At 40.6% G+C, this 25169-nt stretch overlaps 1 protein-coding gene across 1 annotated transcript in view; it reads left to right on the forward strand.

The window, feature by feature from the left end:
* Positions 1-1270, forward strand: part of LOC104463835 (transmembrane protein 168) — a gene marked incomplete at its 5' end in the record, with an annotated part of 5444 nt that extends 4174 nt beyond the window's left edge. Inside the window, one exon of the mRNA XM_010076322.1 lies at positions 422-1270. Coding sequence (XP_010074624.1) covers positions 422-969 — 548 coding nt within the window. The remainder of the gene's footprint in view (positions 1-421) is intronic.
* Positions 1271-25169: the final 23899 nt, after the last annotated feature.

Here is a 25169-nt window from a genome sequence, read left to right on the forward strand (position 1 = left end):
AAGAGGAGTCCTTTTTAATATTAATAAAAACATATTAAAAAGAGTCCTTTTTTCCCCTGAAGATTTTTAAGAATTTAATACAAAAGAAACTCAATTTCAGGTTTTCTTCCTTTGCTTAGCTATTCCCAGATCTCTTCAACAGGTTGTAATTTCTTTCACCCTGTGAGGGGAATTTTTTTATTTTTTTTTTTTTTTTTTTAAATCAAGGGTGAGCTAAGGGCCTCATCTGCCACAGCAGGTCAGGTGGAATCAGTTAATATCTCTCTGGAGATGGGCAACATCTACAAGCAGGGAAGATCAGTTGAAAACTGTTATCTCTGTCCAGGTTGTTAAAGTAAGGGATTCTTGGAACCCGCAGTCAAAATTCTACAGAGGTTTCTGTTTCTTTCTGCTAATCTTAAATATTTTTCCCTTGTGGTAGGAGGTGATGCTTTACGACTTGACACACTTCTGGAGTGGTGGAGAGAAAAGAACGGCACTTTTTGTTCTCGACTCATCATCGTTTTAGACTGTGAGAACTCTCAGCCTTGGGTTAAAGAAGTAAGAAAAGTAAATGACCAGTATGTTGCAGTGCAAGGAGCAGAAATGGCCAGAGTTGTAGACATCGAGGAAGCAGACCCTCCACAGCTTGGTGACTTCACCAGGCAGTGGGTTGAGTACAACTGTAACCCCGACAGCAACATCAGCTGGTCCGAAAAGGGACGTACAGTGAAAGCGCTGTATGGTGTGTCAAAACACTGGAGTGACTACACTTTGCATTTGCCAACAGGAAGTGATGTTGCCAAACATTGGATGATATACTTTCCACGTATCACCTATCCGTTAGTACATTTGGCAAACTGGTTTTGTGGTCTCAATCTGTTCTGGGTTTGTAAAGCGTGCTTTAGGTGCTTGAAAAGATTGAAAATGAGTTGGTTTCTTCCCACAGTGCTGGACACAGGACAGGGTTTCAAACTCGTCAAATCCTAATTAGCAACCAAAGAGGAAATGAAGTGAGAGCTCTGGGAATTTTCTCACTTTACTGTACTTAAAACTTTTTATATGACTATTTTTCTCTGAAAAAAAATGGCTACACTCACTTTATTCAGCTCTTTGAGCAGCTACAGTATATGCAACAGTTAGAAACTGCACTATTGAATAGAAGTGGGTAGGACTATAATATTTGAGTTTTGTTACTGGTCTGTATGTACATATGTACGAGACTTATTTAATATGACCATGCATTTTGGAGACAGTTCGCATGTTCATATGCATTACTTAAAGCAGCCTTCGTTCAGAGTCACCAGTTTGATGGACAGCAGCTCCTGTGATTGTTATAGCATGCTTATTTGTCATTTATATCCCCTGTAAGGTTCAAAGACAGGAAAGGAACCAAGCTAATATTCAAATCAACATATATTTCCTTGAAATTATATGGTGGGGTCAAGGGTATTATAAAACAGCACTGAGTGAAAAAAGAGAAGAATGAATAGCCATGGTAGGTAAGTAGCTACCATGAATCTTTAGTTTTATTTGTTTTTGCATCTTCAGCCCCTGACTCAGTTCTCTACTGCCATCAGTGAAAATTTGCTACAGAAAACAAGGAAATTGACAGCCCTCTAACATTCTGATGTTGCTCAGAAATTTTATGGAGTGCAGTTTTAAAAACTTTCAGTGTTATTTTCAAAATTCAGTATCTTGCTGGTGATCTTTTTTTTTTTGGTGAATCTTCCCAGTAGTTAATTCATATACAGAATAAAAAGTGCACTGAGAGTTTTTCCCTCACCTGTTAGGGTAGTTCTGTCTTTCCCAGGCTCTTACTAGTTTGTATTTTGAAAAGCTGCCTTGAAGAAAAAGAACTAAAACCCCAGGAATTTAACAAAGAAAATAATCCATAGATAAAAAATGGAAATTCAAGTGTTCTTCCAAGTTTATCTGAAGTCTTTGCTGTGCCTAAGTCCTTGATTCTGTAAAATGCTGAGTACAGGATTCTGAGTTCATTATCTATTAAAACCACAAGTGAAGTTTGTCAGAAAAACAGATTATTCCCTTAAGACAGGAGTGAATCCTGAGTATTCCTCAGCTCTGTTCTCCCAGCCACAAGGTCCTAATCTTAATCCTTCCACTTACAGGGCTGGTTGAGACTCTGTCCTGGCCTTTCCTCTTCAGTCAGAGAAGCTGCATAGCTTTCTGATCCTGTTTACTCATGTGCAGAAAATAAGGAATGAAACAACGAAGTGGCTAAGACAGTACAATTTGTGGTGGGTTTTTTGCATATGTGTGCAATCCAGTAGACCTAGAGTTTACCTTTTTCTGTTTTCATCAGTATTTTAATAAAAATCTTAGGCGTTAGCTGATATTTGTCTAAAATATAACTTATTGATTTTTTTATTTAAATAACTGAAAACACTTCAGGAGCTCTTTAAGTCTTTGCCATCAAAGAGGTTTTTCTAATTCCATTTGAACTTTTTAGACAGATAAGTTAGAGTCTGCTAACACTGATACCCATTAGTACCTCCGGAAAAAAAAAAGTAATTTTAAATTATGAGATCTGCAGTAGCCAGAGTAATTTGCACCCAACAACTTCAAAATGTTGATTTTTAGTATTTACAAGCGACAGTCACAAAGTTTCTTCATTAGTGTGTATTACACAGCCTTGTTTAGCAAGACATCACCACTCACCCAGTTTTGCCTTTCTCCATCCCCTTCCATAGAGTGAAAAGGGGATAAAGAAATGCAAGATGAGATGAGACATCCTGCCACAACTCCATTCCATTGGGTCTTCTGTAAGTCAATGCTGTGATTGCAGCTCTGTCACAGATTCAAGAGGTAGCTGAGCTGTTCTCAATAAGGACGGAGGGTAATCGCACCATCTAACTTCAGGTATCAAACTTCAGTTTCTAACATGGGAGCCTGAGGTAGAAGTCATCTCATTAAAATTCAGATGTCTGAAAGCTAGTCACCTGAGTCCATGCTAGGGACCTGAAGTGCTCCGCTGCTCATTAACAAAGAGAAAAAAATATTTCCAGAAGAAGACTTCTGATCTCCATTTTAGGATGGATTTTCCTGTGATTGTGCCTATTGCATTTGTTTTGGTTTTGCTTCCATATGCCAAAGGTCAAGCAGGCAAATCCCATGTGTCTGTTTAATAACCTTAGAGCACTTCTGTTCTAAGTCATCCTCTGGAGCCTCAGCTGGGTACGTAAACTCCCCATTCAAGCACGTAAATTGGATACTTGAAGTTAGGCTGAATGAGAATCCGTCAAGTTGCAGAAAAGCAGCACTGCCTCCTCTGCAGAAGTAATTTTCAGCCATTTCTGGCCAACAACCTTTGAGTATAAAGAAAAAAGACTGTATAAAGGCAGTCATATCGTTCGTAAAATCACCATTATTTTGATTGCTATTTCAGTAAAAAATCATCTGAATGCATCATAAAATGTTCCAACTAGAGCACTAGAAATTTTTAACAAATTCCCTGTAAAGCCATGCTGTAATACATGTGTGCTGTGAACATTTGAAAGTCAAGAAGTGAGTCCTTTCTGTTTTGGAAAAGCTTTGAATATCAACCATAACACTTCCCACTAGTTACAATCGATAAATCTTAGTCTGTGTCTGCTACTGTTATGTTTTTCTGGACATCATCTGTATCTTTGTTTTTGTACATCAAGGGGAACAGGAAAAGTGTGGGACTCCTGACCTCTCCAGGGACTGTGAGCAGTATCCGCTCTGCAGCGCAGTGGTGGGCCAAGCTTTGGGCAGAACAAACACAACAGTTGGTGCTCATCTCTTGCCTCTGTTTATTGAATGATTTCCGGCTTACTTATCAAACTGTTAGATTTTCTCTAGGATAGACCAGGTGATCTTTCACAGTTTGCTGAAAGTTAGATAAAGTGTCAGCTAAAAATATAGCAAAAAGATTATTTGCAAAACTAATCATATGCTTGCCAGTTTGTTTCACTTTTCTCAATTAAAGAACTCCAGTTTTCTGAATGTGAAATAGCTTAAATATTCCTACTTCTGATTTTTTATCATTTTTTTAAACAGTAAAGGCATGGTGAAAATGCTGGTTTAAACTAAAATAAATGTTTACAGCCATTTGAAATGGTGAGGCCTTTCTGGACAAAGAGACTATCTTGTGTGTTTCAAAACGCAGTAAAACCCAGGGTGAGCCTCAGGAATTCAACAGTATTAATTCCCTGCTTCTACACCAACTAATACCAAGGTGTCCTACTGTAACCCATGTTCCCAGGGGGAGATTTTCTCCAGCTCCTGGCACTCGCATAACTCTGGGTCTCTGCCCAGCCCCAGGCACCTGCCTAAGGGACAGGGCACCAGCAGCTCTTAATGGCAGTGAGGAGTGACCCCTCTGCTGTTGCCACTATGAAATACAGGGACAATGCCTGAAAGAGAAGTGTAAATCTAATTCCAACGAATGTTACGTGTAAATGCTGTCAGTTACGTACATTTAATGTGTTTTTCTTTAGCAGTAAGATGCTTACGAATTGTCTGGATGGAGAAAATCTGAAGTTCTTTTTTAGAGGCTTGTCTCTGTACTGTGTATTCAGAGATGTTGTTATAAAGCTTGTTATAATTTTTTATCAAGGCAGTAATTTTATGTTGACTTTTTCATTTGCCTCCTGTATAGTATCAGCCTTGCTGAAACATGTAAATGCACCAAGCCCTACAAATTTAAGTCTTTTGAAGGAATTATAATTGCAAATTCACAGTAGTATTTTTCTCTGAAAAAGTATTGGGGGAGAAAAGCCATTGTTTTTCACTTTGCACTACCAGAGTTACATATTTGCGGCTATGGTTTGTTATGCCTTGTGATTGTCCAGCCTTCAGTTCAAGTTTTTCCCAGAAATAATTTCTTCACCTTTACTGAGTGTTCCCTTTGTTTTGCAGAGGCATAATTAATGCTATGCTAGCTGTAAAGCACCCGTGTTGCCAGAAGCAGGCAGTGTAACTAAGTTAAATTTCTTGTTCATAAATACCTTTCTGTGGGAGGATTTTTACTGGACATACTGAACTGATTTTAGATCTGTAAATAGATTTTTTTGGTGTGTTTGTGATATTGCTTAAATATATTTTGCTGGTTTGGATGCTCATTTCCATTTCATGTTTTTGTTTATGCCTTGATCACTTCCAAAACTTCTGTGTTCCCTCTTGAATTACATGGTTTTTTTCTGTACAGCTTGTTTCAGAGTTGTTTTGGTTTTTTGGGGGTTTTTTTAGCTAGAAACTGCAACAGAGTTTATGGAAAATAAGGATTATCTGTAGTTTAACAATTTCATAAAAATGAGAAATATGAGCTTAAATTATTAGCACACATTTCACCTTGCCATTTTTTGTCACTTAGTCAACAAACTAGTAAAAAAGTTGTTTATGCCTTGAGACATTATTTTATAGATACTTAATTGATTGAGAGTTCATTTACATGAGTATTTGTATTTAGTCAAACTTGTCATCTTCTGTAAGGTCTGACTCTAAAGTTAACCGAGGGTTCCTGTCTGAGTTAGATCAAGCCTAGAAGAGCAAAGCAGAAGGACACTGTGACGCTGCCAAATGCTGAGGAGGTCAGATCTGCACATCTGCTCCTCTCAGAAACTGCCGGGGAGGTTCCTGCTCATGAAACAGTCCCAGCATTACCCTTAATCAGCTGAGGCTGAGCCATGCACCTCTCAGGGAGGACTTCTGTGGGCAGTGTAGGATAAGCAGAGCTGCTAGTGTGATGAGGGGTGACGGGCATGGCAGGGCTGATCCAGTGTGCCAAGCTGCAGAGAAGAGTGCAATGAAGATTTAGTGGCACTTTTTTTTAAACAGGAGAAAATTAATTTTTACTTCTTCTAAGTATGGAATGGATCCATTACTTTTGCAACTTATTAATCAGTGTTCCTTTTTTATTAAAGTTCTGTAGATCTTTCTGCTCAATCTCAAATTCAGAGGTAACCCGAGAGAGCAGCCCAGCTCACCCTCAGCACCGCCCTGTAGCCATTCTAGTCTCTTCAGATGGAGCCTGGCAACCCACAGTACGTCTGCATCCATGGCACAGGGTTTGAGCTTTTGGGATTTATTTTTGTTAACTTTTTTGTTAACCCAGGAAATAAAAGTCAGTGTAAACAGCCATATGAATGTTCAAATAGTGTTTCTTCTTAGGTGCTGTTACCTATTTGTGTTGGAAGACAAGTGTAACATAAGCACTTCTAGTGTGTGAAATTCCATTCTCTCTAAAATTGGTCTGTTTCTGAAAAACATTCTGCTGTTGAAATAATGCACTTGTCAGTTAGGAAAGAAGATGTAACAGACTCATGGAAAATACAGTATTCAGTTACGGTTGACTACTATGTAAGATGAGATACAGGAATATTTTGGAAGGAAAATAAAGAATTCCAGTATGTTTTTTTTACTATCAAAAAAAAGTCCACAAAATTTTGTAGCAGAAAAAACATTCAAGCACCCAATTATTTTTTCTATATAGTATTCATATAGCCATTTTAAGGTGTATTGAAACATTCTAGGCTCTTACCTCAGATACCGCTCTGCACGGAGCTAGGGAGCTGCCAGCACTGAGTCATGCCAGCACTGAAGCTGATGGAGAAATGCAGCCAGCTCTGTTGATTCCAGACAGTTCTATAGTTAAAAGCTGCTAAAATAAATCAATGTGAACCTGATTTTGCCATCCCACAAATGCAAAGCCAGGATACTGTAAGGCAGCTTGTGTTGGGAATATAAAGCAGACACCTGGCTTCCCTTGAAATCAAGAAAACAGACTGATTCAGAGATTGACAATAGCCAGAAGAGAAGTAGAAAGTTTTGCAAAAAAAATGTTTGCTTTATAAATTGTGTATAAGGTCCCTAGATACCATGGTACTGAGTACATTATAAATGCATAAGAGACCCATTAAGAAAGATAGGGAGGGGGAAAAATGGACAGATCAGGTTTACATAGCTGAAAGCCCATAAGATTTCTTCTTCCTTGCAAAAGAGTATAAAGATTTTTATCCTTAGAGAAAGGTTACTTCTTTTTCCAGGAAGGAAAGGGCAGAAGAAAAGGAAGAAGAAAAAAAAAAGAAGCCAAGAGGGAAGGAAATACTATCAGATGGGTCAGATTCAGTGCTGTGGCCAGGAAAATGGGATTCACAGACTTAGAACTAGAGCACTGATTGGTTTTGTTTCTTACAGAGGTTGCCTGTCTGTAGTATCAGACTGTATTACCTTCCAAACCAGGGCAACAGCATTGACGCTGCCCCACGCCAGTTCCCAAGCCCTGCCAGGGAAAGCTGTCATCCTGGACAGAAGTATGCTGTGGCCCGTCCTAAAAAAATGACAGGATCAATGGGCAAGTTTCCATTCTGGGCTCATGTCTGCTCACCATTTAATTTACCATTGTAAAGATGGCTTCTAAAAAATTATTAATATTGTATTTTTAATACAGTGCTTGAAACGAGATAATGCTGTACAGCTACAGCTGGTCGAGTAGTGAGGTTTTTACAGTATGGAGGCAATAGTGGGTGCTACATACCCTTAAGCACATTCCCACAGTGTATGAAACATCTGCTGCAGCACTGAAGAAGGCTCCCTGTCTTCTGCCATTGCTGGTGAGGAGGATGGCTCACACCACTTAAGCCGGGTCTCTGCCTCTCATTTTTACTCAGGTGAGGCTCCAGATGCTCAGATGCTTCTCTGGATGAGGAAACGTGGTACCTTCTCTGCTGAATTTTAAGCAGGTTTCTAATATCTAAAATTACTCAGGTAAATAGATTGGGTAAAGATCAAGCATGTTCTGATAAGAGATTTGAGGAATGCAGGCAGAATGCAGTGCTGACATATTACTGTGAGGGTGGTGAGACACTGGAACAGGCTGGCCAGAGAAGCTGTGGATGCCCCATCCCTGGAGGTGTTCAAGGCCAGGCTGGATGAGGCTTTGAGCAACCTGGTCTAGTGGAAGGTGTCCCTGCCCATGGCAGGGGGGTTGAAACTCAGTGATTTTTAAGGCCCCTCCAACCCAAACCATTCTATGATTCTATATACAGACAAGGTACCTAAATTACAGAAAGATGGAAAGCAGGGCTGGAGAGTGAGCAGGAAGCCCTAGAAAGGAACCACATCCTGCTTGTCTTGCACCCAGGTGTACCACTAGGCTGCTTGATTTAGGACAGGAAGTCAAATATTTTGTAATGTCTGCTTATTTGGCATAGGTGTGTGTAAAAATAGTAAAACTAAGACAAATCCCAGGAAGGATTCAGATGACTGACCTACAGCCTACCTCATCTGCAAATATAGAAAGCATCTACTGACTGGGCCAGCACTCAGGAGATCACCCCTATCTGAACAAGCCAGAACAGGCTGGTTCCACCGACAGACAAGAGGACAGAAGCCTTTGGGACCAGCCTGCTCCTGCTACACAAAAACGTGTACATAAACACCAGAATTAACTGTTGAGTCTTGTAATAGATGTTCAGAGTCTTCAGGTATCTCCAGTTCTCGGTAAGCAGTTTGTCCTGCTGGGGATGCCAGACTTCAGTTTAGTGAGTGTGAGTCTCCTGGAAATCTACCCCAAAACTTCTAATGCGTATTAAAAAATTGTGTTATTTAGACACCATTTCTGTGAAAGGGAAAAAAACCCCAGAACCCATCCATCTGGAAAGCTGGTACTTTTCTGGAATTCATTGCTGGGCATCAGCTGCCCTGTGGCTTTTCTGAGGAAATAACAACAGGAATTGATGGCAGCCAGGAAGTGGCTACACACAAGTACACAGGGAACTGTTGCCACAGGAAAGTTTGCAGCTCTCACTTGCGCACTGGAGAGGTTTGTTGGTCACTGCATGATGCTAGATATCAAGTTGTAGCTGGAGTACTGTTACCGTAGTTCATCTTCGAATTCTTTCCCCAGCTCTTCACTAAATACCCTTAATAGAGAGTTAAGCTGAGTCCCGCCAGAGGGTGTTGCAGATGCTTACATGGATTAAGGAGATCTAGGATGGACTCATGGGAGAGAGCTGTACCGTGGTCTCCGAGACACAGAGCCAGTAACCCAAGTTCAGGACCCCTCTCAGGTACAAATTCTTTGACCCATTCTTATGGCTTGTCCCATGTTGGTCACTCTCAGAAACATGGTGTCAGACTGGATGTGCAGACCTGATGCAGCTGCTCTCATTTTACATTCTCCTCCACCAAAAAAGCCCACAGCCCTCCTGTCTACCCAGTGAGCAAAGCATGAAACAGCTCCTGAGACCAACACGCTGGTCGGTTGTTGCCACATGGTGTCTAACGTGTATCACCTCATGGCTGACCGAGCATAAGCGGGTTAGTAGGTATCTATCTGAGGATCCCAGGATCTTTAAGATCAGTTAGTAAAATACCATAAACTATGAAACTATTTTCATCTCTAGGTCTATATTAGATTGTAGGACAGTCACTGTGTGACCCTGAATGGCCACAATTGTGTTAGTGTGCTGATTCAACCTGTAATATCAAAACTGAAGTAAATACCCTTAGAAGAGAGAACTCATTCCCTGTTCACTGTCTCTTCTCTTATAGCTACAGTGGCTGCTCTTTATGTTTTATGTTTCCAGGGATCCTAGGATGGTTTCAGTTGTGTTAGTTACATACAATTTTGATGTCTTCAGAATTTATGAGGCACTCAGTTTGAGACTGCAAAAAAGGAAGTAAGTCGAAACTGGTCACAAAGCTGTCAGTTCACACCTCATTCCAGCTCATCCATCTTTCACTTTTCATTTATTTATGGGTTGTCTTTCCCACAGCAGAAATCCCCAATTTGAGTGCTGTAGCTCAGATACAGCTCCTATTCAAGCCATCAGATTTACCCCAAACCCCACTCACATGAAGCCATGATGAGAACAGTACTGCCAGTGAGCTGGGGAATAACCACCGAGCTTGCAGGCAGCCAAGTGAAAGCATCCCACTGCTCACATGGGAGAACATGTTCATCCTGTGTCTGCATCACTGTGGACACCCACACTGTTCCTTCTGCCGTTCCATGTATCCTACACTCTAATACATTGGTTTATTTACTGGAAAGTCAAAGGTCTCCCCGCTCAGGAGAGTGTGATACTCTTTGAGTATAGCCCATCACCTTTCTCTGGGCCAACCCACCATACCACGTACCTGCAATGAGGACTGGAAGAGTTGCTCCAGCAGCAACACAGGGTGGGAGGTGCTGTTCTCAAACATGGGAAGTGAACTGTGACCACCCACACCATGGGGAAGAAAGAGCTGTAAATACCAAGTTTTGGGTAAATAAGAAAATTCCCGCCTCCTTGCCAAACAGCTGTTGATTTATTAGGGCAAGGAGGTGTAAAGTTCCAGAAGCAGCTTGTCCCTGTGTACAACAGATCCCATCCTGTACAGCCTCTTGGTGCCCACAGGAAAATCATCAGTGAGTGTTTACTTACCACCCTTCATCTCAGGAAACCATACATGAATGCAAGCACAGGAAGCTGCATTTTAAACGTCAAAATATGCTTTAAAAGCTTCACATTGACTACACTTTTCCAAGCTAGAAAAATACCAACAGCTTCAGGAATACTACAATGCAAGAAGAAATTAAATTACTCATGTTTTTTTCTTTCTTCCCTTCATAAACCACACTCTCCAGAAGTCAAGTACCGGTATATTAAAATGTTTTTCACCAGTGGCGTTTTGCACACCAGTAAGAGCTCATAATTTATTTTGAATTGTCATTTGCATATTCAGTTATTCAAATCCATTTCCTCTCACAATTAAGTGTGCTATATAATTGATATTCTTCCCTGTGGTGTGACATAGCATGTGACTCAAAACTTGCCTTCATAAGGATACTCATAAATGCTAAAGCACAACATATACAGGAAAGCATATTGCATTCCTGTATGCTCAGGCTAGAGGAAAATAGCTGTAGTGCTCCATAACTTAGCTTTCTTTAGAGGACTGGATGGTGTCTTTGATCTGAAAGAGAAATATTTGCAAGGAAGGACCAAGGAAGCTCTCTCCACTTGTAATTTTGTGAGTTTGATTCATGTTAAGGAAAATGAACTGATCATACTGAGAATGTATCCATTTCTTACGAGGAGGACACCAACCCCAAAGACTGTTCTAGGTTTGTTAGTTTTGGGGGGGGGGGGTTTGTTTGTTTTTGGTTTTTTTCTTTTTTTTTGTTTTTTTGTTTAGGTTTTTTTTGTAAGTATTGAATTCACTTTAGGAAACAAGCCAAACTTATACTTAGCAAGTTGCTCCAAAAATGCACAATCATCCCTGTGGGTTTTTTGCCCCATGCATAGTATGGGCAGCCAGAACAGAGTCCATCAAACATTTAGAGAGGCATCACATGTCCAGCCACCACCTCTCTGTATTTAAAACTTTCTTCCACCTAACCCACACTTTTCAGACTTGTCCTAATTGAAAAGTAAGCCCCTGGCAAGTATAAAATTTTAATATTAAGCCACCTGAGACGTCCAGTGAAGAAGAAAAGTTTTTAAAGAGATTGAACATAAGAAAAAGATAAGCACGGAAGCAACCACTGGAGTAACTGAAAACCTTAGCAAAAAAGGACCCAGGCGCTGAACACAAGCTCAGAAGCGGTGCACTGCTGCAGCGCTGGGACAGCGTGCAAAGCGTTCTTCAGATGCATATGCGTACAGGCCCTGATGTCAGCTGTTCATGTTTCTCCACTTCTTAAGTCTTCATTTCTTATTCAGATCAATGTTTCTAATTCTAAAATGATTCATAATACAAGGTAATGTCATTATATTACAAGACAGCTTAATTTGCAAGTTCATTCTGTGCCAAGAGCAAGGCAGCAGAGTCCCCAGTTCTAAATAAAATCTATTCTATGCCAAATATCCTTGCCAAAGCCCTCTAATGAGCTGGCACCAAATGGCTTCATGGGAACATCCTACTGTCAGCAGTGCTTTCCAGGCATTACCGGTACCTTGTGATGACTGTTGTTTTTCCCCCATGTGGCTGTTGGTTTGTTACACCCTTCTCCACGTAGCAAGCATTAGAATTTCCTCTCTCAACCATGACACACATTAAAGAAGCAAGTCACTTCAGTATGGTGTACTTCAGCTCTGTCATGTCAGGAAATATCAGACATTACTATTAAATCTTTATATAGTGAAGCAGTTCTGTTGCTGATAGAGAAAGCGGTCAGTGTTGGATCCTGAATCACAAACGTCAACAGTAAACCTCCCACTTACACACAGACAAAAATTTTTGTGGGTTTCAATTGCTTCAAGTGCTTACATGACTTATCCTGAAGGCTTTGCCCAGCACAAAGGCTCTTTGCTGGAAAAGCTGAAAGCTTCACTTACTGGCCTAGTGGGAGCTGAGGATATGAAAATATTTATAAGGCCTCTCTTGACAAATAAGTGTGTTCTTCTCAGGAGGAACAAAAAAAATTAGATCAAAGCACTGTCTTCTCTCTATTAATTTAATCATCATGAGCCAAATTACAAGCTAGTTTCTTGCAAATTCCCATTAGAGGAAGTTTTCCCTAAGAAGTAACTGAATGAACTCCAGAAGAAGTCCCAGTGTCTCTCCTCATTGCCCAGCTCACACAACACAGCAGCAAACTCACTGCCCAAGTGCTTTAACATTACATGTAGAGTATTGGTTACTCAGGAGTAGTTACACACATTCATTGATACATTTTGTACTGTATGGCCATCCACAGGCACTGATAGCTGAGTACAACAAAACGTTAAAAAAAGACAAATAAAAACAACCCAGAGGAGAACACTTCCCTTCTTACCCGGGAGCTTACTTACATGAAAGCCTAGTTAGCACCAAGCTGTGTTTTTTGAAAGCTGCTAACACCTCTCCATGGCCTTTCTCCTCCTCAGTAGCCGGTCATCACCCGTGTGTGTGTGTCAGGCACAATGATCCACGCCACAGCCCTGCCCACGCCCCCACAGCCCTGCCGTGATGCACTTGACAGCCTGCTCCTCACAGCCTCCCCTCTGCTCGGCAACGAGAAGCAGCTTTGCTGACAGCTCCAGCAGATCATCAATGAGGAGCCATGGACCAGTGTCCAGCGACAAGTTTTCCTGATGCTCCTGATGCAGCGTAAAAGGGTTTCAGGACTCAAGGAGGGAGAAATCGTTTCCTTGGATGTAGGGGGATGTGTTTCCTCAGACCTGTCCTGATTGAAGAAGCTTATCACGAGACAGATCGTGTCTCTAGAGATACAACAAACAACCGGCAAAGCTGAGGAAGCAGCACACCAATACCAGATTCCTAATCTCTGCAAAAGCCAGGCACCAGCACCACCCAGAAACCTGCTGCCTCTGCTCATCAGCCACCAGTTGGGCCTGAGCAGGTTATTTGCTGGCTGGTGACAGGATTGTGCTCTGCTGATGAAAAGAAAGTACAGCTGGTGCAGGAAGGACATGATATATTTTCAACAGGGTGGAAGTGATTAAAAACCTTATCTACTCCTCCTTGCTGTTACACGATGTGTCTGTCCTCATTAGTGGAATCACTTGCTCCAAAGTGTGGCTTAGCACAGCGATGTGTTTGTCAGCATTAATGCATCGTGCTGTAAAGCATCTGCTCCTTCTCACAGCTACAGTAATTGGTAGAATTGATGATCTTCCCTCTGGAGACCCACCCTATCCTCTGCTTCCCTGATCAACAAAGCCTTTTCCTGAATGGCTTGTGAACTAATGTCTAATTAGCTGCAAGCTAAGGATGAAGTATGAATTTGGCAAACTGAAGGGCAAGTTGCAAGGCTGGAGACTTCCATTTAACAGGCTTTTAGTGTTGTGATTATATACTTCAAGACACAGAGGTAGAAATTATGAGCAACTAGAAAGCTACTCTCTCCAGAAGAACGTTATGCACCCTCTGATGAAGGCTGTCAAAGCAGCATTCTTGCTGTGACAAGAGGGGACTATTTTTTATTATCAATAATTTAAAATAAATTCCAGTGAAGCTGTGGCTGTGCTGTCTTCATGCTTTGTGTCATTTTGAACAGCTAGCCTCTGAATGGCTGGTGAGAATTTTAAGACCTATTTTGTGAAGCTACCATGAAACTGTGCTTGTCTTTCTTTAATGAAACACAAGAAAAATGAAGCAAGATGACTCTTCTCTTACAGCTCAGAAGGAAGTTTATACTCCTGTGATTTATTAAGCTTGTGGCTGTGATGGTTTTTTAATGCTTTGTTTAATATTGTATGAACATTGCTATTAAATGTCATGAATACTCCTGTGAAACTAATGAATATTGTAAAATATGGGGTCTGAACAATTAATGAAATGCAACATACAATTTCATGAGAACTGGGTGTGTGTTGCCTTGGAGCCTGGCCAACTTACAACATATTTCACTGAGATCTTAATTATTTTCTTATACACTGGTATCTATTTAATGAAAATATCAGGGAGTCCTTTTAAAATATTTTGGATATTTCATGAATAGGAGACATCACAAGTTTCCAACTTTACAATTAGCTGCCCGCTTTGTTTCAGGTATCTTAAGGACGAGGATGTTGTATGGGAGAGAGCCCTCACCTGAATGTCCTCTTTCATATGGCTGTCAAAACAAACCTTCAGTCCTTAATGCTCTATGCTATGACCTGTGCAAAATATAAGAGGCGATAGGAGGAAAAAAAAAAAAAGAAAAAAAAAAGGCGGGGGGAGCACCTTGTTTCAGCCTGCTTTCCAGTGAAGCCATTTGCCTGTTCTTTATCTGCAGGAGTGATACTCACACATCCCTGTTTTCCCAAGTCTTGTTGCTTATGGTGAGATTTTTCTTCAGTTATAACATGGCTAACCCATCATCTTCCTCTTTCCAACCTTGAGAGATCCTGAAAACTGTCCTGAAAACACTTGCTGTCAGCCATTTTAAACTACTAGATGTTGTTCAGGCATTTGGTCCTTTGATCCTTCTCTCCATGTTCAGAATTGCAAGGGAGGAGGAAATGTCCTTGACACCACCAGCAGTTCATGTTCCATTACTGTGGAAGGCAGGGACATTAACATCAACTTCTTTCTTGGATGACTTAAAAGATGCAGTCTCCCACACCCTTCAGTTAAGAGCTGTTTGCATCTTCCCTAGACTGGGGACAGAAGTTGTTTCCCCACCTCGTTTTCCTCACCATGTGGTCAAGCGTCCTCTCTTTATACTCCTGCAATGTGTGGCCAGGGGGGGTAGGTGGGTGATTTCTTGCTGCGGACCATTGATCAAGAAGAGCTGACTGTCACCAGCAATGGTTCCCATTGCTGCAGTGGGAAAGGGAAGAACTTTCAGAGGATATTGGCAGGGAAATACTTGTGAAAGCCATGAAAGAGGTTTCATGCTTTGAATGCCTGCAGGAAGTAGGCTAACAACTGTACAGTGGTTTTCACCGGCAGACTGAATCTAGTATTAAAAAGCACAGATGTACTTGTTAAAGAAGGTAAATGGAAACACAGCAAGGCACAGGCAGATTGATTCCCTCAGCAAATGCTGCTGGCAGGTAAGGGTGTAGCTTGATGTAGTGGAGCAGATGGAAAAGGAGTGCTGCCCGACAGTGTTACAGCTGTACCTGCAGTGTATCCTGCAGACAGGTACAAAGTTCATTCACAACCCCTGTAGGACTTCCTTGCAGAATTGCCTTGTTAGGCAATTAAATGCTCTGTCATCATGACATAATCCTATGAGTCATCTGTCATAAGTGTCATCTCAACAACCCAGTGATAAAACTGAATCAAACTGCTTTAAATTATGCCTAGCTTCTAGACTGCTCCAGAAACTTATTTCACGGTAAGGTTTTATTACCCTAAATCCAGTATGTGGCACACTAAAAACACCAAGAAGGTAGACAGGTTGGTGACCGATGCCAGAATTCTCTTGGACCGCTCTCTCGTCAGCCAGTGAACCAGGAGCTGTCCTTACCTGGGAGGGCTGGGCTTTGTCGGCAGCCGAGAGAGGCTCACCAGGGGCTACTCTCTGACAAAACACCATCCAGCTTGTCAGAAGATGAATACGATAAAAATCCTGCTGGGGGTCCTGGTCTGGCCCAGTTTCCTATGGAGATGACACATAATGACCCTGTGTGTGCACGCGTATGTTCCCAGTGACTTTTGAATGTAGTGAACAATATCAATCCCATTTCATGTTGGGCTAGAGATGTTAAAGTCTTAGGTTCCTACAAGTTTCATGAGAGTATGGAGAGGAGATGGAGAGGGACCCCCTGTAATCCTCCCTCTTGAATGAAACCCACTTCAGGTGCTCGTTAATGCATACACGAGTTAATACATTGTGAATGTCCTTATTGCCGGAGCGTCAATCATGGCTAGTGTCATTAAACACCAGAGTCCAGCTAGGAGATTCAAAATCCACAGGTAATTAATTTCCTTTGGTTTTGGTACTCATGAAACCTGCTGTGTGTTCTTTGGGTCTTCTACGATTCGCTTTTACCTCACTGTGTTAGTAAAACAGGTTAGCCCAGATGCCTCCTGGTTCAGGTAGCCCCTCAGGGGACGATTCTCAAGTCCGTCCTGAACTTTCCCTTCTTCCCCAAAGTCATGGAGATCAGAACCTTTCTAGCTGACATAGGGCTGGAGTACCACAGCCATATTCTGCTGATGATGATGCCAGGGATCTGCAGGTAAAAATGCCCACAATTTTCTCCACAGCTGGATAAGGCCTGAAGGCAAAAGGATTGCTTGGTCCTGGTGTGAAACACAACAGAAGAACTGCCGTACATTAAAAGCATATCTTTGTCTGTATTACATCAATAAGCAGTGAACTTAAAGCACCTTCAAAACAGACTGAGGAACAAACACTGTCTTGGCAGTCAGTACACTCTAATTATTTCGCATTGTTAGTTGTTAGCTGCAGCTGCTTTCTTAAGCAGTAGCTAAGCTTAACGTGAAATAAATACCCTTGTGAAGACACATCTTTAGTTTTGGACTTGTCATCTCATCCAAATTGCGGCAGTGTCACAGGAAAATTGCTTTTTTTAAACATTAATACTCTGTACCACTTCCGTAAACTGTTTTCTGAAATAATCTTCAAGACACTTTTATGGGGGAGTTAATAGTACCCAGTGAAATGACTCAGCCAAAACAAAATGGGTACCCTCAGATGGGGAATTTTTGCAGAGTGTCACAGGCAAATCTCAGGAGAGCCCAGAACAGCCCCCATAGCCCAGCAGCGGACCCCTGCCCTCTGCCCCCCCAGCTGTCTGTCTGCTTTTGTGCCAAGCACCTGCAAAGGAAGCAGGAAGCTGGAGCCTGCCAGCATTATTCTCTACTGACAAAACAAAAAGTGGCTGGCAAAAGTTGAAGGTTGCTTTGTGCTGCCTAGTGCCCTCCTCAGCTTGCTCAATGGCAAGTGGGACAAGAAGACTGAGGCGATTAGAAGGTGGAGTGGTCTCTGAGGTAGAGGCCTAATCTCAGGTCTTGCAGAAGGACCTCAGGTTCACAGGCTCAGGAGAGATGAGTTCCTCCAAGATCCTGGTAAGAGGCAGCTGACATCTATTCTCTATAAACCCTGTTCCTCCTACTTGTCCAGTTCCACCTCTCCAGCCATTCTCCCCAGAGCTGCCCCAACACTTCACCTTTTCTCATAATTTACTTTGCTCTTTATTGCAACCCCAAGTTTTTTCCTCTCCAGCTTTTCATCCTGCAGTCTCTGCCCCTGACAAACATTCACACATAACTTATTTTCTGAACCAGCTGAATATAACCCACGTAAAGCAAATAAGTTCATAAGGTATTTCCTTTAACTAAAAAGAACAGAAGCACAGTTTCCTCCAACAGTCATTTCTCGATTCAACACTGATTTCTGTCAATGACAAGCAAGAACTTTACATAGGCCAGGTGGTGTTGCAGTTCTGCAGCCACAGTTTGTCCCCAGCAGAGTCATTCTCAAATGGAGAGTTCACAAAGCCACATTGGCCCAAGCGACACCCCTCCAGTCTCCCTAAAGAGAGAACTAAATTCTCCATACAAGTCCCTCACAGGTGTACGAGGTGCTTTGCTCTGGCTAGGATAACTGTTGAGTAACTAAGATCATTTGAGAAATAGATTAATGAGTGACAGGCCACATCTTCCCAAAGGATGGGATCTTAAGTTTCTAGCACTAAAAAAAACCCTTGTTTTTTGAAATGGAAAATGAATTTCAAGACTCCTGCCTGAATCACAAGTGCTATTCCACATCAACACAGGACATGCCAGATTTCAAGGTAATCTTAAATACTTAGGTGTAATTTAGACTTCCAAAAGAGCCAATCTTTGCATTTGAAGGGCATATCAACTTCACTCTAGCAAAGTCAGTATGATCCCCAGATGAAGCTGAAGGCTGTAATTTGTGAACGCACAGAGATTACCTAGGAATTCCTGGTGTGATGTCCTCAGCCTCTTGGAAAATGCTACCCCTTCTTCAGGTGTGCCTCTTCTTTTCATGCAACAGCTGCTAAAATGTAAGAGATTTACAATGATTACCCATGAACTGCAATGGTTCAATTCTGCAACACACACACATCTCAGACTCCAATAAAAATTGAAGAAGCAGGGCAGAAAACAGGAGCATGACAATTCCTCTGCATTACAGTGAAAAACTGGATGATACTGACCAAAGGGATACATGCATTTCAAAGAGCTCTTGTAAAGCTGCCACAGTGCATTGTGGACAATTCAGCTTGACCTCATAATTGTCTGCATTTGCTTTTTGTTTAAAGGTACAGCAAATCATTACAGTGAAGCGAATAACAGTCATGGACTTTTCTGGAGTATAGACCACTATCTGTTAAAGCTGATAAGGTATACTGCACTGCTATTGCATCTTCAATAGCTTGGATTAAAACAAGTTTTTAGTAATTGCACTGAGTCAAAGCTGCTTCTGAAATCATTAGTCACAAGGCATCTCTTAATTTCTCCCTTCTGTGTTGGACTAAATGGGATTTTGCTGTCCTCTTCTGTCTATACTTTTTTTGCAGGCAAGGCTCTTGTTATGGCTACACAGAACATCTTAGTTAAAACATGGATTTTGCATTGAAGAGGGAAGAAATACCATCCTCAGTGTTCCTTTAAATGCCTCCACTATATCACAAATGTAATCAGTATTTTCTTAATTAAAAAAAAAAAGGGGGTCTGAAGAATCTCTGAAAACTAGGCCACATGTTTGAGTAACTAAATTTAAGAATGCAATTACCATTGGTTTAACTTAAATCAGCCATTACATTTTACCTTATTATACAAGCCTAGCACAGACGTACTCTCTTAAGACCACCTTCTCTGGATGCATTTTTTGAAAACAAGCTGACTCAGGATTCTGTCCAAAATTGCTGTGATATAGTTTAAAATTTCTCTGCTGTATCTCTGAGATCCCCTCTGGAACAGGTGAAGTTGAGTAGGAGGTACCTGTGCACCAGCAGGACATATCCTGGTAGAACCCTTAAGTGTTAACTAACACGTAAAAAGGCAGCGAGACTTACTTCATAGCCTTTCTCCTCCTGATCTCACCAAATCAGGCTATGATGCACAAAAAGGAAAAAAAAAAAAAAAAAAAGTCTTCCTACCACTTGGTTTTATTGATTGAAATGAAAATTACAAATTACTCTGCTGTTTTGGTTGTAGGTATCCAGTACTGAATAGAGTTGTTTTATCTACAGCAAAATTCAGACATGCTGTTTCCATATGTTAAAAGCTATGCCGTCTGCATGTTATGAACTCACTGTTATGTGTGCAATCCTAAATTTGTCCTTTTTGTTTTCTGGAGGTGTTTTGCTTTCATTTGGTTTTTTTTGTTTGTTTGTTTGTTTTTTTAAATCAGAGCTGGTATGCTTCAGGACAAGAAATTGGAAACGAGGCATTCTCCTTATGAGGCAATCAATAACTGAACAAGTTGTGCACCGAGTTAGGTTGAGAAATTGCTTCTCCTTATGTTGTCCACTGAGGTATAAAAGAAAATTAAAGAGTTGAGGGAGTGAAAACAAGTGTCAGAGTTGGGTTTTAAACCTTCAGATGAGAGATTTAAAGCACATGCCTTTTCTGGCAGAGGAACCATCCTGATTTTCAAAAGAATCCAGGTCTAGATCAAATCCCCCAGAAATACTTGAGGAACTCAGGTGTGTAAATTCTACTATTTCGCATAGCTCTGGATGTCCTTTGTGACTTATGTAAGAACACAGAATAGCTAGCTGCTTAGAAATCTGTCTTTAAAGCTCATCTTTCTTATTTCGCTTGCCTGAAAAACTTGAGAACTTCTGTAGCAAGCACAAGTGTAGCTATTTCCCAGGTACCTTGCTATTTGAGAGGAAACACTCTCTAAGTCCCAAGTGAATGTGGGGAGACCCTGAAGGGAACTGATCTTTCAGAACCACAAGAACTCCCTGTTTTTGCTGCCTAGATCTGGGTAACGTATGGGTGCACTGTCTGGGGAGCCAAGGCTTGCAGTTACAAGGCTGTGGATTAAGCTTTGGGCCACAAGACAGCAAACCTCAGGCCCAATCGATTTGCTGGCACACAAATGCCTTCTCGGATCTAGGGCAGTCAGGGTGTCAGGCTGTGGATTCTGCTATAAAGCACCTGAAACCAAGTGCTGCAGGATCACCTTTATTCTCTTTAGTTTTACCTTATATTCTCGGGACTATTCAGATCCCAATTGTTTTACTAATAGTGTCCAAAACATACTTCACACAAAAAGATGTATTTGATTCTGGCAGGGTAATACTTTGTTTTGTCCCAGCCTTACCATTTGGGAAACTGATCCTTTTTAGAATCAAGGGCTGTAGTTTGCGAGTTACGTAAACCTGACCCAAATAGCAGAGACCAGCTCTTTCTGTGTGAGTGCTGGTTTTGGGCACAGTCCAGTACCAATGGGCTTTCTATACATTCAGGGACCAGAGCAAAAATCCTTAGTGTACAAATCTCATAATCTGAGCAAATCAACAGGAGATCAGAGAGGATTTTTTACAGGTTAAACAGGGTATGCTGCAGGAGGGCATGGCTAAAACATTTTTAGAAGTTGACCAGATGTAGTGTCTTGTAGCCAAACTCGGTGCTCTATGGCTGCTTGGCAGGTCTGAAGAGGTAACATGCTGTGTTACCTGTACCAGAAGCTAGTGATCCAGTGAAACAGGGCAGTAAAACTGCCAGGAAAGGGGTACAGTGCAAAGCTGTGTAATCAGATGTGGGGACCAAGACCTGCAGAGTTAGGGCAATGCCTCTGTCTAAAGCAATTTGCTTTGCTGAGAAATTCCAGTAATGTCGTGTTATGCAATTGCACAGAGCAATGAAGCTGGTCAAACGCTTTTTCCTACTTCTACTGCTATTTATATATTCCCAGACTGAAAGCTGACGTGCAGACAGGAGTTGGCCCGAGAGTTGCGTGTGCTTTGTTTTCATAAAAAATGAGCGTAGCTTTGCCTCAAGAGCTTTGGAAACTTCCTAGGCTAATAGAGCTGTTAAATTTAGGCTCTGAACCAAACCCTGCAATCCTGCTTTTCTGGGCACTACAGCTATGAAGCAATGTTGAGAATCAGGTCATATATTCAGCAGTTTATCTTTAGATAACCATAGTTTAAAAAAAATCCTCCAAAAATCCTCCAAACCTCAGCATTAATGTATCATGCCATTAAAAAATAAATGGATCATCAATGTAAACTAAAAATGCCTTTTGAGAATGTTTTTGAGCAATATTATGGTGCTACAAGTTGGATTAAAGCCTGAAACTTAAAAATAATACTAAGTCCTTTTACCATAAAGTTTTAGTGCTACTTAAAAAATGCAGCTAAAAACTTGAAATGGTTGGAGGTGACACAATAGGCCTGCTAATTTTTTTAAGTATTAAAAATGTGTGAAAAACGGAACTATGCCAAAATGCAATTTAACCTTTGTTTCTTTTTTTTTCTACTATAGAGTTGCCACATAAAACAGGTTTCTAATCTGAGCATAAAAGACAGTAGCAGCTTTTTAATGCAGAGGTGAGAGACATGTAAGCACAGTTGCAGAAGCCATTCCACCTGGAGCAATGTCAGTAAGAGAGCTCTCCAGAGCAAGAGCAGGGAAAGCACAGAAAGAAGTCACTACTTCCCAAGACCTGCAAAGAGCAGTTATCCCTATGAGATTGAAAGCAGGTACCAAGGTAGACACAGTAGTTATGTGAATTATTTATGCTGAGAAAAATAAAATCAAATACTATAGTGTTACAATAATGGCTCTTTTTAGCAAGTTTAAATAACCATGAAGCATCTGAAAGGTTGACAAAAAAAATATGAAGACATTTTATTGATGTGGCCTTGGTAAATCTGTTTTCTTTACATTATTTGTCCTTTGAAGGAACAGAGGATCACCTCTATTTTGCTGCATTATGGTCATAATTATGTCAGTTAAAACAAGGTATGTGCAACTAGGCTTGGATAAATATAAGTGACTGAGATGGTTTTCTTGTTTAGTATCATCACAAATGGATGTGTTCTCACAGGGACTGCTAAATGTAGAAATAATGTTCTGTCTGATTAAAATCTTTCAGTCTGTACTGGAAAGGGAAATTTGCAAAGATTCTACAGCTTTTTAAAAATTAGCAGTAATTCTAAATACTCCAACAGTGCCACAGAGAACTGATCTACAATGAGTAAATATTATGTTTTAATGCTTTGAATATAATGAGTATAATGCTTTTAAGAGACCAGTTTTCCAAGACTACTCTTCCTCAGCTTCCCCAAGTTCTATAAGAATAAAAAGCATTCAGTGCCTCCATAGGAAGATGTGCCCCACAATGTACAAGCTGGGAACACAATACTGTAAAGCACCAGCACCTCCCAGAGGACGCTGACTGTTATCAGCTCTGTCACACCCCAAATAGTGTTTTCTCCCAGCTACTAGTCTCAATTTAGGGGCACAAATGTTGACGGGGGTGTGAGTTAAGATGTGAGGTATCTTGCAAATACTACACAGATGTCCTCAGCTAAAGCCCTCACACAAGTTACGGTCTTACTGCCTTCCATCACAACCAGGGAATAATCTGGTGAAAGAGAGATCTTCCTACTCCAGGAACAAGACCTAAGAACTGCAGGAACCTGGGGCATTCAGCTCAGTTTGGAATCAGGAATATGAAAGAAGACAGTTTCACTTTCTAAATTGAAAATATTTTAAAATAAATTTCAAATAAAAAAGAACTCTAGAAAATATAGATTTTATATTTAATGGGAACACAAACTTCCTGAAATCTCAGCATTCTCAGAAATTCTCAGTTTTGGTTAGGCTGTTTTACTGTAGTAGTATTGGCTCTGCAGACTGAGGCTGCAGTACTGGATTATAATACATTACAGCAGTGCTCTCCATTCAAGCAACGGACAGAACAGAGTGCTGAGATAACGTCTTCATCCCACACCAACATAGTGGTACCTTTGATCTAAAAGGTATCATCAGTTCTCATGAAATCTGATTCACTCTCCATTGAGATTAAAATATAAAGACTCTTCTGGCTTCAGTAGCAGCTAGATGTGGTCTCTGTTGTGTACAGAACCATCATTGCCACAGAGAAGGTAAAAGAAGCACTAATGGAATTATTACGCGTTCCCTTTTTACAAGCAACAATGTAATAGATTTCCAGTCCTACAAAAATCAAGGGGAGGAACAGATTCCGACTCCTTGAACAAAAGTGTTGCCTGGATAAACACAGGGAATGTCATTGGTAAAAAAACTATATGCAGAGAATTAAAAAAAAAAAAAAAAAAGTCAAACCAAAATCAGAGAATACTTTGAAAATAGAAGTACCTCAATGCACTCCTTAATCAAATAGATTGTATTAGTTCACAAAGAAGAAATATAATTTAGGCACCAATGCCTTAAATGTAAAACAAAAAAATAATGCAAAAGAAACTATACATTCTTCCATTCTACTAAATTTATAAAAGTATGTAAGCAGTATAGGACAACATTAATTTGAAAATCCATTACATGAAGCCTCTTGTCAAATATTTCAGAGTGATTTGAGACGAACACAATCTTTTTTGATACCCTAGTGAACAAAAATACTGTACTTAGAGAAACTTCCTGTGATGATAAATTTTCACTGAAGTGGTTTTGGCTTCCTCAAAAATGAATAAATACTGGCACTGACTCTCTGATGATTAGGTAAGCTTTGACACCAAGAGCTGCGACATAGTTTAAGTTAAGTTTTAGCAAGGATAACTTGGGCAAATGCCACCAAAATGAACACCAACCAGGTACCTAAATATAATATATCTCTTGAAGAATCATGCTGTCATTTCTTAGACTCTTTCCATCTCCACTGTGCAATGCTGCTTCACCATTGCAAGTCTGCTGCAGAAAGTATGACTGTCTGAACTTCTACATGGATGCAAAATTATTCTGAACATCTACACCAGACAGCCAGATCTCTGCTAAACTCAACAAAAGCAAGACACAAGGACAGCAATCCTTCTTCAATTATTTGATAAGTAACTATATCTTAAGTCAGGAAGCCTGGTCTGTCAATGCAGGGGCACATGCTTGCTGTTCCAACTCTGCATGGTAACAAGAGACTAAAGAGGAACTTTTGATGCTCCACATCACTTCAGCCCTAATTGTAACTACAGGCCACAAAATTCAGACCATTATTTTTGCAAAAGTCTGAATGTGTCAGAAATTAAATCCTCAAATTTGGAAGGAATTAGGCTCATTAAACTGCATTTCAAACTGATATGTGACTAAGCATAAAAGGATCTCAGTCCAGAACTAAAATTGACAAAATATTACTTCAGGAAACTTGTTTTATTTTCCTAGTAATAACTAGACTGAACAGTAAAGTGCATTAAATTATAATCCTACAATTCCACAGTATTAAAAAATTTTCACCAGATAATCCATGCCAATAATCCAGGAACTGGTCCTCTAAAAAAGCTGCATGATCAGTTTACTTTACCTGACTGCTGGAACTGTACTTCACACACATCAACATGTCCTCCTCTTTGTCTGTGTAACCAAATGGATCTAAATGAAAATGCAGACTTGATGAGATCAATGGAGTACTACCTAGCCCTGAGCTACAGGATGTTCTATGGGGAGATAACAAATACTTCCTGTTAGAGGATGATACTTCCTAAGAGTTAAGTCTACTAACCTTTAAACAAGTACTCTAAAAAATAGCTTGGAAAGCCACCAAAACACAATCAATTTAAAGGAGTTCAAGAAACTCCTTTAACATTTAAAAAACCAAGTTTTTCATAATTCAGACAAAGCATTCAAACACTCCC

The sequence above is a fragment of the Pterocles gutturalis genome, unplaced genomic scaffold, assembly GCF_000699245.1.
Source record: "Pterocles gutturalis isolate BGI_N339 unplaced genomic scaffold, ASM69924v1 scaffold22888, whole genome shotgun sequence".
NCBI classification, from domain to species: domain Eukaryota; kingdom Metazoa; phylum Chordata; class Aves; order Pterocliformes; family Pteroclidae; genus Pterocles; species Pterocles gutturalis.